Genomic DNA, 14,197 nt, shown 5'->3' with positions numbered 1-14,197 from the left:
GTGTTTGTTTTCATACATTTTACTACAAATCATTAACAGTTTAAGAAACACATTTACAAAACGACTGAAATATGTACAAACGCACAAACATAATGATACGTTGAGAAGAAAAGTAAAGCGAGTGGAATAAATTAATTAAAACAGTTTATAAACATATTTTAAATGAAAAGGTACTAGCTCTGATTACCTTGATAGGACTTTGAGTCCCATTTCAAATAAAGGTGTATCAGGTAAGACTTTCCCCTCAATATAATATGTCATAAATAAGTGTTACACAAGGCAAAGTTCTGTGACTGTCGGATCTAATAATTATATTATTTGTTGCAGTTTCTTATTGAATCAAGCTCGCTATGTAAACGGCGACTACATTGATATGTAATGAAGGACGGTTCAGTTTCACTTCCAGAGAAACTATAAAAGTACTGTTTACTGTGTTTGTCATGTGGCACAGGCCATCAAATACTAGCGTTGTACTCTTTATGAATGTCTCCCTGCTCTCGGAATTTTCCTCAGACATTTTGTTCTACTGTGACTTTCGTCTTTCCTCTGTCACCGGAGTTGAGGTTTCATTCCTGTAGTGCGACCGACGTTCTAAACTTACAATGTACGACAAGTTTACAGGTTTCACCATAATTATGGATTTCCCGGGTGAATATTTACAGACTTTGACAAAAACTGGGCAGTTCGCTTGTACCACTGATAAGAATTGAAATATTGATAACTTCACAAAACATTCATTGAGCATTCAGTTTTTAGAGTTCCTTCGAAAATATTTACAACATGAAAGGAAACATCAGCTATATCCAAACGATGGCATGCATCAACTATGTCTTCATAGCTTCACTTGCTTCCATTGTGTCTAAAAATATTTCCGGTCGAAATTTGCATGAACCATTGACAACAAAGTTGACTCGAACGGTGTTTCCTTCGTATTCACTGGTAACAATTACAGGTGTTAGACTGGGAATCAATCAAACACTGTAATAAATGTCGCGACAGGGGAAAAATCTAAAACTTCTAACAGAAATCGCAGACTATATAGACACATTAGCTTTTGAACACAAAACTATGGTCATTCAACAATGACCGTAATGAAGTCGGATTATTCCCCTATTATGCAAATTTATCATAGACATCAATTCCGTCGGCATGTTATGATACTTGCCCTGCAGTCTCTCAATGGGATGAACGGCGTCAGGTGTGTCAAAATAGTGATAGTAAAGCGAAGTCCCGTATGCATCTTCTATGAAAGGCCAGTATCCATAGAGATGGATCTCTTGACAGAGTGAGAGAACAGTGGTGAATAGAAACATTCCTGAGAGAGAGAGAGAGAGAGAGAGAGAGAGAGAGAGAGGAGAGAGAGAGAGAGAGAGAGAGAGAGAGAGAGAGAGAGAGAGAGAGAGAGAGAGAGAGAGAGAGAGACAGACAGACAGACAGACAGACAGACAGACAGACAGAGACAGACAGAGGCAGACAGGCGGAGACAAACAGACAGACAGATATTAATTATATGAAAAACGATTCATATATTAAATCATTGACGCCAGGTAAACGCAACACCATGAACTTTGAATACATTCATGTGTGTGTATCATTTGCAGACTCACAACACGACAAACAATGCAAGTCAGGTAGCAAAGGAAAATTTAATAAAAACACGACAAATTGTGTGAAAGGTATGGTTGAGAAAGTATATACCAAAGTGTGTGCGTATATATATATATATATATATATATATATATATATATATATATATATATATATATATATATATGTGTGTGTGTGTGTGTGCATATATATATATATATATATATATATATATATATATATATATATATATATATATATATATATATATATATATATATATATTCGGCTCGAAGTTGTACGGCTCCGCGAAAACGTCATCGTATACGAGTGGTTTTCGCGGAGCCGTACAACTTCGAGCCGAAGGCGAGAAGCTGTGCGGCTCCGCGAAAAACACAAGTTTGATTATATATTTGTCACGTGGGATTATATATGCATCACATGAACAGTCCTCTTATTTTTCTTTTGACGTAGATGGATCAAAATTATCGTAACAAACTGCATGAATTTCGTCGCGATTGTGTTTTACTTACGCGGATTACTTTCATTTAAAGAGTAAGCGGCCCGTCACCAAGAAGATACTTTCATTCATAAATCCCATCAAGCTGAAATTTTGATACATCGAATTGTATCTCCACCAACCAGACTTATGGATTCGGTCACATGAATGTGTCAATCGTTGTCTCGAGCTTAACCGATGCTAAGGCAAGTCAGCCATCGGTGGACATAACTTTCACCGTGCTGGCGACGGATAGCCACTATAGTATTCAGAGCTACTTAGAATATTTACAAATAGATTTATGAAGTAAATGCAACCACACGATCGAAACAGTAATTCTTATTCTCAGAGATGCCGTGGCTTTTCAAAATATCACACAAGTTTACGACCTTGGTGAGCGCGAAAGATCCGTTCGATTACACACAGGGTGTGTACCTCATTGCATGTCTGTGCCCACAAGTATAACGCTGCCGTCACCGGTCTCTGTCGGTGTCAACTCGTCAATCCCGATCTCGGTCGTCAATGTTTTCGTCTTACGGACTTTGATGTTTGCAGTGACACATATCTCGCCCGTGGATACACCCTAATTTTGTTACTTGACGGAAACTCTGTTTTGAGTGTTGTCTGAGTCAACTTTGAAAGTACATCGGATTCTACAGCGCTGCACACAGCTCGACAGCTTATGTCTTCGCTACAGCCTTACGCCGCGCTGCAAGTTTGATTCCGAGCAAGGATTTACGGAATTTTTGTGCGATGAAGGAAATTTATCGTTGTTAGTCGAATGACTTTATGCTTGTGCCTCTTATATCGCTTTCCCGAAGATTATACTGTACTCATTCGTTCAGTTGAACTTACGTCGAGGTGTAGGTTGGCGGTTCTATCGCCAACCGGGATCGCCAGGTACGACGTCCACGACTCGACTGGAGCCGAGACGTTACTGAGCCATTAAAATAAAACGATCGACCGTATCTCCATTCGATTCTCGGGAAAGGCTACAGTTTAAGCGACTTGAAATTTCGTTGGACAAATATGCCTTCTATGCCTTCATGTTTCCATGTCTGGATTTATCGGGTCACCTTTTGGTAAAAATGTCGTAAGAGCTAGCACGGCATCGATCACAACAAATCTGTCTGTGTCGCGACGCATATATATATATATATATATATATATATATATATATATATATATATATATATATATATATATATATATATATATATATATATATATATATATATATATATCACAACAAATCTGTTTGTGTCGCGACGCATATATATATATATATATATATATATATATATATATATATATATATATATATATATATACACCGACCCACCCACATACATACATACATACATACATACATACATGCATGCATACATACATACATACATACATACATACATACATACATACATACATACATACATACATACATACATACATACATACATACATACATACATACATACATACATACATACATACACACACACACACACACACATACATACATACATACACAGAGTAACAAACGTTGACATTGTTATATACCGGACGAAGGATGCAAACCGCCTACTCCCCGAAGTTTCCAGAACGTTTTCACTGATATCATATTGAGTGGATGAGGAAATATTATTCGTAAATTTGTAGAATTCAAAACGTCTTGGGCCCGAAACGCAAGCTCAGTGCCAAAGCTGTGAGTGAAGGCTGGTATGTAGATTGTTGTGTTTCCATATTCTGTCAGTATGTCTTTTTTGAACTGTTCAGTCATATTTTCGGCCAGTCCATAATACCTGTCAATACAGAAATACAATTTGATAATTCACATAAGCCGATATTACACATTCGATGGCTATTCTTTAAATTGAAGTTGTCTCTCCTAACATCCTGAGGTTGAAGCTGTGGTTCGTACGTTCTGTTTTAAGTATCGAATTCGGATAACGTAATACAAAGAAACAGCCATTCACTCTCTTCAGTGACGTTGAAGTAGAAATTAACATGTTTGAACAGAGAAGTGTTATTTAATGCGCAGCTCGGTAAGGTATGTGACCCTACACATACTGAAAGTATGAGGGCGCTGCTCTCCCTCTTCCTCGTAAAAGACGTTGGGAAATGTGCCGAATGGTATATTGCAAGGCGTCATGGATCGTAAAGACCTTGCCAGCCATTTCAATCCTTATATTAGTACACGGTCCAGGGACCGTGATTAGTACGTACCACATTAAAGTGAAATGGTTCAAATGAAGGACCTATAGCTGTAACTTTTTGTTGATTGTTGTCACTATTTTATGTAAGTTGACGATAGTAAATTCTGGTTCTACTCGCTAAAGCACATATACTATTCAGTTTGCCAACACAGCATCTAAACGTGTAAAGTGCACTTTATTGTTTACTTTTGAATTGTAGTTCGGATCAATATTCACTTGTCAACACGAACAACGCAGGTTGTATGTATACATGCAGGGTTGACAAGCGGAATACGGTTTAAAATCTCCAGATGACCTCATAACAAAAGTATTGAAAAACTAGATCTTGAAGCTGTATATACTGGCACTTTAATGGAAGGTTCTCTGAATATTCACGAGTGCTCTATATAATGGCACGCTGATTCTAATGAGGGGCAAAGCTTGCGTAATTCCATATTAAACACTCACTTCTTTTCCACAATACTTGGATTACAAGTAATGAGACTTGTCTTCAATCCAACGTCATTTTCAAAGTTTCTAGTTTTCGCCAAGTTAAACCTGGAGACAAAAGTCGCCAAAACGTTACTGCTATGTTGTTACATCAGCCAATGAGATGGCTATTTTCACTGCCAAGTTACTAGTATGACGTGATTATTGCATGTGTCCTGTGTAAACCCAAAGACACTGACATGACGGTGGCAGTTTACTTAAGGGTGAATCGCATTGTCTATATCCAGTACATTGGTTTGATACCACACTAATACGCAGTTAAATATACTGGAAACACAGCAAATCATGTATTTGCATATTTCATTCAATATTTCATTTGACCTCAGAGAAACACAGACAGATGTTCCTCTGTGATTTGACGTTTACTATGCATCGAGGTTGACGTATTTGCCAAAAATGCAATCTAAAAAATTCTACTGTTTCTAACATAGGTAGTCTTTTATACGAATTATGTTTATAATTTCAATCGTTTTCCATCGTAGATCAATCACATGTTGTCGAAAGGGTCAATGGGAAGAACGGTATTTTGGGGTTTTTTGGAACATTTTTATTCACTGATATGAAAGAACGGTGCAGGAAGAAACGCGAGACAAGAGATACAAAAGACTGACAAATCACCGAGAACACAATAAAACCCGGGATAGCGCTTACAAAAATTGAACTTGTTCTTACCTAACTACAAAATCTGCAGAATCGATCTCTTTTCCACATTGGCTTCCCAAAAGTATCCCACTACTGCCAACAATACTGCATTTCTTGAACGAATTCCATTTGTACGGAGATTCCTGAAAGAAAACACAGATAAAATAAAACAAAAACTCGGTATCATAAAGTGACAAGATTAAGTACATACTAATGTTGCTTTTTAATGCGTCTAGCCTGCAACATCTCATTTAAACATATGTTTAAATTTGTCATAAAATAATTGTTTGCAGAATAACTGATTTTTACATGTCGAAAGGGAGCTCACAGAGTGTCCTCAAAGCATATGTTGGAAAATCAGTGTGGGCATGAATTTAAGGAAGAGAAAACCCATCGGATCAAAGTCAAATCATACCTTACTTAATGCCATATTGTAATGTCATTGTGCGATCAAGTCTGAAGAAAACCGGGTCATTAACGAAGGCCAGGGTATCTCTATTGCAAAACAGATCTACCAATAGGTGCAATTTGAGGTTAATGGGACACAAACCAATGTAAACGTTAACACTCCCAGCATCCGTGAATCAACTCAGGCTTACAGCTGTGAAAGTATGAAAAAATTTGCTATAATTGATCGGTCAACATCTACAGAAAGACCAAAGCAGTAGTTTCAACAAGACTGGTTAAGGTAAAGACAATATGCACTATTTGAATTCAAATCCAATCAAATTACCTCGGGGACACGATCAAGTACTTCGGATGTTACATTTAACTGACTACGTCTTTCAGCTTCATATCGCAAAGTGTCGTTGATTTTGATAGTGCGTTTGGTCACCAAAAATGTCTCCGATGTGTTGAATTCTTTCTCTACGAGGAGCCTGACAAAAAAAAAACACAAATGAGAACTATGAACTGAATTGAATTGAGTTCTGTCTGTCTGATGATCGTAGGATGCATAAAACTTAAGAAACAGAATGTTATGCATCCTGCAATGATCAGACACACAGAATTCAATTCAGTTCACAGTTCTGTCAGAATGATTACAGGTATACAGAATCCAAACGTACATTACGTTGTAATTTAAGTTATAGTATGTATGTATGTATGTATGTATGTATGTATGTATGTATGTATGTATGTATGTATGCTTGCGTGTGTATGTACGTAGGTACGTCCGTATGTGTGTCTCCATCTCTCTCTACTTTGTCTTTCTATCTGTTTATTTATCTATCGAACTGTCTATCTATCCAACTATCTATCTATCTATTTATCTATCTACCTACCAACCTATCTGTAATGTATTGGGATATATTACGTAGGGTTCATGGTCCCTGGTGATGGTCGCTAGGGTTACCGCACTCCGCGTGTTAGTCTGGTCCCCTATCCCTTTCCACCGCTGGCTGCGCCGTGCTAACAAAAAGGGTCAGGCATGCGCCAGCCATTTTGTCCAGATTTTGGGCAAAATGGCGGACGTCAGTGGACGGTGATGCCAGGCTAGAATGTTTGAAATGACTGCGCCCTTGGCAGTAACTCAGTAACAGGGCAGGGAGGGCAGTCACCAAGAACATAATACAAGTCTTCAAACAATCAGTCTGTTTTAGAATGCAAAACATCGTATGAGGTGAATTATGTTTTGGAAGATCGAATTTCACAAGAATGACAAAATCGAGTTTGATTTTGTTTGCTTTTTAAATTTGAATCAACATATAACACTGCAGCGGACGCAGCAGACGCAGGCGCTCCCCTTAGCCAATCAACATGTTCCATAGTGTGGTCCAATCATAGCCGTGGATCAAATTGCGCATACCTGACCCTTTTCGTAGAAAGGGGCAGGGAACCAGAATATTAGCATGTCTGTTTGTGTAAGAACTATGCAGTTCATTATTCAACTGAAGAAAATGACCAAAAGACGTCGAACTATTTCAGCAAATGAATGAGCTTACTTCATGAAAGCAGTCTGACCGAAATTTTGCTACCATCATATACAACTCTCCCTTTTGAATAAAACAAAAGACTACTAAAATTAACTATGACTACATGATCTGGGGCATTTGCTCGCCTGACCTGTTTTACGATGCTGAAGAGAAAGTAATTGCCTAAAAACGTAGTAAACCAGGGGTAGAGCTGTAGGCAAACGCTGTTTTGAATTATTTGAAGCAGTCTTTGCATTGAAGTGGACGGATCGTTGTCAGTGTTTTTGTTACTCTGACCCTTCGGCTTTTAGATCACCTCCATATGAATGATAAGACAAACATGATTCTTGTCCTTTGAATTGATCAAGGGTTCGGTTGTGTTTGTTTTTCAGAGTTCTGCTATCAAACGTTATTTTTATGTTTGTCGATTCGGCAGTGTGAAATTTTTGCCCGTTATGTGTTGCCACGATACGTTCCCAATATTTTCACCGACATTCATTAAAATCAACCCTTCCACGCTCGAGCATGAACAGCCACTGGTAGGGCGATCATGAAAATTGAAATCAGGGAATTGAGTTCTCGTGTTTCCCTACCGGCTGTTACATTACACCTTGAGATGGGTTTGATATAAACTCTAAAGCATAAAAACGCCTGTAAAATGCCTTTACCCTCTCTACTCTTTCGAAAGAATTGTCAATATATATATATATATATATATATATATATATATATATATATATATTATTATTATTATTATTATTATTATTATTATTATTATTATATATATATTTAAAATGAGTTGAAACCGTGAAATTGCGAAAGGATGGGGAGGGTGTTGTTTGACTACTTCAAAAAATCTATGAATTTCGGAAAGCGTAACAAAGTCATATGATCTCCTCCGTCTGACTATCCTGCTTCAAAGATCAGACGATCAGGTCCTATACATCGATGCCTGAGGCACAGACCCAGATGTCTCTAACTTCCAACCGCGCATTCTCTGCAGATGCTTTCAAAACAGCCTGAAGGTCTTGTATGTTGAATTCAGCATTTTCATTCACGTTGATATTAAATACTTAGATACATCTGTTAGACTGATGGATTGACTGGGATAAACAGTGGGTTTGAGAGTTGGAATTCTGCAACGCGACAACAAGTAAAATTGTTTGTGTAGCAATTCTAAACCCCCAGCACTGAATTGCTCGTCTCTCGTACAATGCGTGACCTTGCATATGTGAAAGCATGCATGTTCTCCGCATGCTTTGCATGAACTATTTCTGAAGCGAGAAACCGGCGGCATGTCGGTTCTTTTATTTTAAAGAATGCGCAAATTTGACGAGATTTGTGAAAGGCATTACACGAAGGTTTCTCTGTTTCGAATTGATTCGGATTCAGATTACTCGAATTGGAAAATAGGGCTTGATATATCAATCAGGGAATTAAATTTATTAATTAAAACATACCTAAATTCCTCTGCAGCGGTAGCGTTAAAAGTCCAATTTCGATGAATACTTTTAAAAACCTTAAGGACATCAACTGTTCCGTTATTGAGCACAGATTCCATAATATTGGGCTTCTTCCTTCGAATTGTAGGCTTGAATTTTGTTCCATTGACTGTGCCTGGACCGCGTGGTACCTTGCGGTGTTGCCGCTGATGGTGTCTTTTCTTAAAAGTACTGTGTGACTTTTGTTTTCCAAGTAATAGAGACAAGGTGAAGTACACTAAGAGCATCGCAATCAAGTAACAGTACAGATGTCTTCGTCTACGATAAATGGACCTACAGCTCATTATTCTGGCAATAATGTTGTACCTTTGAAAGAAAAAATCAATGACACGAGATTTAATGTCCCGTTTCTTCATCTTTTTTGCTAGTATTGTGGTACGTATATTGTACTAGTTTTGTGGTACCTATATTTTGTCAAATCTCGGAGATGATGATGCATACTTTAAGGATGAATCTGGTAGCAAAGTATGAACGTTGTGTGCATTAGTAACTGGGGATTTCATTGGGGAGCTTAGAGGATTAGAAGAGTTTAAGTTTTTTGTTCCTGAACAACTAATGAAATATTAAATTATTTTGCGAAGATAATACGAATTTATTGAAAAGGGAATCGTGTGACGTAACTTTTGTTACATCTGACAAGTAGTTAATTCAAATCAATAACCCGGATGGATAGGTTTCCAAATTTGAAGACTTCTTTGACACCGCTTGTTGAAAAAGATGATATCAAGAAATCGATGAAATGATTAATGAAAACATACTTTCTGTATGATATTTTTGATTTGTTTCGCAATGTCCCATTTCTTTTCTTCTTTCTCTATCTTGCAATGTTATAATACTCAGCACTTAGTTTTGCTTCTTGCACCTGCTCTGTTAATGTTCATTTTTCAAAACCGTCTTCAGCCCACCACAGAACCCCTCATTTAGGGCGGTGTCTGGTACCGGCACTTTGATTGCAGTGACCTTGGGCAATGAGAATCATTCGTAGTGCTAACGATTACGGAAGGAGATGTTCTAATTTTAATAATCTCAGTTAATCTTTGTTTCCTATGTTTGAAATTGTTGTCAAAGTTTCTGCAAGTTATTTTAATCTCGATTATCGGAAATACTTGTGTGATAATGTGTCAACCGTATTTACATTATGCGCATTAACCCCCCCCCCCCTCTCCCTCCGAAAAAGTGGTTTAAACAGTGTCAGCTTGAAACCGGTGGCAGCACATCGTAGCCGTGCTCGATAGCACTACACAGCGTTATACGCACTGAATGAAATCTACATATACTTCATTGTCTTTGAAATGAATGAAAAAACACACACGCTGTTGAAAGCGATTGCCTACTTCATAATAAGCAGCACAAGAAGAAAACACTCAGCGACAGCTGGAAACCCGTGTAATCATCAAGGCTGGTGGTACAATACAGCAAAGATGACTTGGGTAGCACTACTGTAAACGGGAATTGACTAAAATCCTTCAAAAATCTAAGCGTTTCAACATATGCTGTTCAATATGGTTGTCTACTTGACAATTCAATTGAAAAACACGTCAAAATACTCAATGGGTCTTGGATCAGAGTGCACGGGTGGTGCGTCACCGTTTGGAATGTTAAACCAACGGCAATCGCCAAAGTGTGTCATATAACATTATTATTGAGCGTCTGTCGTTGACATGTGAGAATTGTTAGTGATATGTACATGTAAGATTGTGTTGACACGCCGAGTTGAGCGAGTTGTTTATTACTATTCAACGCTTTCATCCGCGCGTGTTTACTCTCCCCGGTTACTCTCGTTCCGTGGAGAATGCCATATTCAGGCCAAATTACCCATGATGCAATAGTATCGGGAACAAAGGTTACCGTGGCAGACGGTTCAGCCTTTGGTTTCCCCTAAGGTTTGTAATATTAAGTCAAGCTGTTGACTTTTAATGGTTTGTTTTTAGATAAGCTGTTAGAGAGCCTTCACCTTCAAGCTATAATATCGTATGGCACAGCTTAGGAACTCATCGACACGTCACTGTATTTGAAATCACGGTGCAGTCAATGGGAAGTTTTTCACTATCGTGCGATACAATAAATAAAAATTGCCAGGTTAAAAGTCTACTTATCGGTCTGACAAACAAAAACAAGGGAAAATAAACATTTCAGAGTTGCAAGCAAAGCAAACATGTCGGCAGTCATAAACCAAACACAGTTTTAAGGCAGTCGTAAATCAAATTGTTTTGTCAGTCGTAAATGGTCGCATAAACCAAATCTGTTTGTCAACCTCGCTAAAATATATAGTTTCCAGCTGTATATATGAGAGAGAGGTAGTTTTGACGCCATTTCGACCAGCCGTCATGTCATTCTTAATTTTCTGGTTTAAATATTTCTTGTTGTTTTTCTGGTTGTATTGTGCAGAAATTGTCATAACATCAACGTGTAATTTTCCTGCACTGAACAGATAGAAATAACACTTATTGTTGATCTTTAACCAACGTAATGGGCCTTAGTCATTAGGCAGATGTTACGGATAGACTATACAAAGAGCCGAATACTTCAGCTACAGATATTATGTGGGATAGACAATTCCTTGCAAGAATTCAAGAGAGAGAGAGAGAGAGAGAGAGAGAGAGAGAGAGAGTTAATAGATGCCGGAGTGCGGATTATGATAAACGTTGCCTTTGGCGGGAAAACATTTATTTTAGTTCAACATATTTTCAAACACAAAGGCGAAGTAGATTTCATGTCCCTCATATAACTTCATGTGAAATCTTACTTTTTTACAAGAGGTAAAATAGTAAGTTTTTATGACTGTTCATTCAGACAAAGGATGGTTAAGTTCATTTATTCCGCCGTAATCTTATTATCATATCATACAGACAGTCCTTAATCCCTGGTTCTCGCATCAGTGTTTGCCTTTGGAGTAAACCAGAAACTGTAGTCAATACACAGAACAAAAATGTACTGAAATATTAGCGAAAAGGTTCAGATCCCTTGTATACAATAATGTTAATTATGTTCAGTTTTCCTGACAGGTGAGGGAAGTCATCCTGTTTCCAAATCTCCTTTTGTGGTTACTTGTTTTGCAATATGGAGTTTTCCAAACAAATCTGTCCACGTCAAAATCAAGCCAGTTTTATTTTAGGGACTGGACGGAAATTACAGGGGAGCGGCTGGTGAGTTTTTTTTTTTAAATTACACTGCAAGAAACTAGTGACTCTTCAAAAGTGTCCCTCCTCAATTTTCATATGTAAAAAACTACTTAGGAATGCACAGACTTAGTTTGATGTTTAAAAAAATATCATTCATAGCTTTATCATTGACTGCCATATATAGTGAATCAACATTTTCGATGCAATCCAAAGATCAACTTTCGTGTACACGTGTGCTCTTGTAATCATCCTATTCTAATTAAGTACATTTATATAATTCAATTATCAAATGTCTATAAATGCACAGTCAAATATTTCTAGCTTTCTAGTTGAAATACAGTAAATATTCATAATTTTCTGATAGACCACCACGTATAATGAATCAAATTTTTTATGAAATCAAAAAATCAAATTTCTTGTACACATGCACATTTTACTTCCCACTTCAAGCAAAGTACATTTACATAAATAACAAAACATGTACAAATGTAGAGCTGTAGCTTGTTTATTATGGGAAAAATTTAATAATTTGCCAAATAGATTCCCATGTATTATCATTTGATATTTTTTGGACGAAAGAACTATATCGGCCACATCTTGGCTCATAATAGTTGCGTAATAAACTGATGACCCTCCAAAAAGGCATACGTGAAATTTCATTACCCTTCAAAAATGCGTGCGAAAAAAACTGCAACCCACCTGCGAAAAAAAACACTGGTCTCTTCCCCCCCCCCCCCCCGTGATTTCTGTCAAGACCCATGAGGGAGATTTAACAAAATAGTAGCAAGTCATTTTGAGTTTGTTACGGGGACATTTAAAGAAATCAGAGAATTTTTAATGGATTCTTCTGAACCCTCCCCCCGTCCAGCAGTGTTTGTGAATGCAACCAGTGTACTACATGGCTTTGACAGCAAAGAACCTGTCTATACATTGCCAAAACAAACATACATGCGGATTTCTTGTACAATGGCATTATATAGTATCATGCCAATTATCGCGCGCCCTTGGTTTGGTAAATTCACTACATAGTGAAATCTTGATAGAGATTTTCAATGGACGAATTCACTGTATCTCCTTGTAATACCACTTGCATTGTCCGATATTGTTCTAGTCGATAAGCTGACACAAATAAGTGAAGCTTCTCACAAATATGACGAAAGCTGCGATAATGCTACGGCACTCTGTACATTTTGCTTACAGCTAACACGCCGAGTAAAGCACTGAAATCGTGGCTTCAACCAAGTCTGTTAACGTACAATTACAAACTTGTAAAATGAGTCAAAGGATTCGAAAGCGTAAATGTCTCGAACAAGCTGAAATATGATATCTTGTATAAGGTCAATTTCCTCTTCGTTTCCAATTTTATGAGAATTAATTTGAGTAGAAACATGAAAACCTATCCCCTCAAGAGACATGTTTCATTCAATATACCAGAGAAAGTTTTATCTGTTTATTCACACGTGTAATTATCTAATGACTTTTACAGTATATATTTACGTTTGTATTAGTAGTAGTATTGAGTGGATTACAGTTCCACACAATTTAGGGAGGAAAGCCGCCGTGATCTGGCTGTCAATGTCATGGAATGTGACCTGACGACAAAGGTCATGAGAGTAGGGACATAGTTGCTCAAATTCGAATTTACCTTGAACACGATTGGAACTAATTTGTGATAATTGGATGGTGGAGTCAGGTCGGTTTAATCTGCAAATGTAAGCTCATCTACTTTTCTTTTAAATTTATACACTTGTTTTTATGTGTAATTTGTGATATTGAAACATTCATCTAGTATAGGGCACCTAGCACTTTGAAAAAATTAAAAAATATGAAGATCCAATCATCCCAAATTAGTTCCAATCGCTTGGCAAAATGTGGACCCATACTAGCTAGCAATTGTGTGCAATACTCGAGTTATTCTCTAATTCGTTCAGCAGAGCAGTAAAAACAGTGAACTCACCTATGGTACGAAACGCTGTCAGTGAGTCGCCTAGGCTTCTCCAATGGAACTGAAAATCAACAACAAACAACTTAACCCTTCTAGTCTGGTGTACCAGCCAAATGCTGTCACGGTCAGCGGCAATAATGGATCAATCACCGGACACGATGAATGTGACTGCCTCGACCTGACATCAACTTCTTCGAATTGTCTCCGTTCGACTAAACAAGAGGTCTGCTTGTCAGAATGGCATTGGATTGTGCCTTTGGCTATATTGTTTGACACGGTACC

General features: G+C 37.6%; 1 protein-coding gene across 1 annotated transcript; it reads right to left on the bottom strand.

Annotated features, from left to right (window-relative positions):
- Positions 1-11: 11 nt before the first annotated feature.
- On the bottom strand, positions 12-14,197 carry LOC139125339 (CMP-N-acetylneuraminate-poly-alpha-2,8-sialyltransferase-like). The gene is made up of 7 exons (XM_070691434.1): positions 13,928-14,197; positions 8,807-9,154; positions 6,167-6,311; positions 5,464-5,576; positions 4,750-4,839; positions 3,647-3,888; positions 12-1,315 (listed from the first exon to the last, which is right to left on the bottom strand). Exons 2-7 carry the CDS (start codon positions 9,130-9,132, stop codon positions 1,077-1,079), a joined length of 1,155 nt encoding a protein of 384 aa, XP_070547535.1. The 5' UTR covers positions 9,133-9,154; positions 13,928-14,197; the 3' UTR covers positions 12-1,076.

Source organism: Ptychodera flava, assembly GCF_041260155.1.
Source record: "Ptychodera flava strain L36383 chromosome 3 unlocalized genomic scaffold, AS_Pfla_20210202 Scaffold_25__1_contigs__length_14229661_pilon, whole genome shotgun sequence".
Lineage (NCBI taxonomy): Eukaryota > Metazoa > Hemichordata > Enteropneusta > Ptychoderidae > Ptychodera > Ptychodera flava.
Note: the sequence above shows the minus strand (reverse complement) of the source record. Positions and strands in the feature narration are given on the sequence as shown.

Bases quoted from the DNA above. Each gene is read 5' to 3' on its own strand.
- LOC139125339 (XM_070691434.1), bottom strand. From the start codon at position 9,132: ATGAGCTGTAGGTCCATTTATCGTAGACGAAGACATCTGTACTGTTAC. The intron at 4,840-5,463 runs GTAAGAACAAGT...TTTTGTCTCCAG, and splicing joins TCTGCAGATTTTGTAGTTAG to GTTTAACTTGGCGAAAACTA. The intron at 1,316-3,646 runs GTATATAACAAT...TCTCTCTCTCAG, and splicing joins CGGTTTGCATCCTTCGTCCG to GAATGTTTCTATTCACCACT.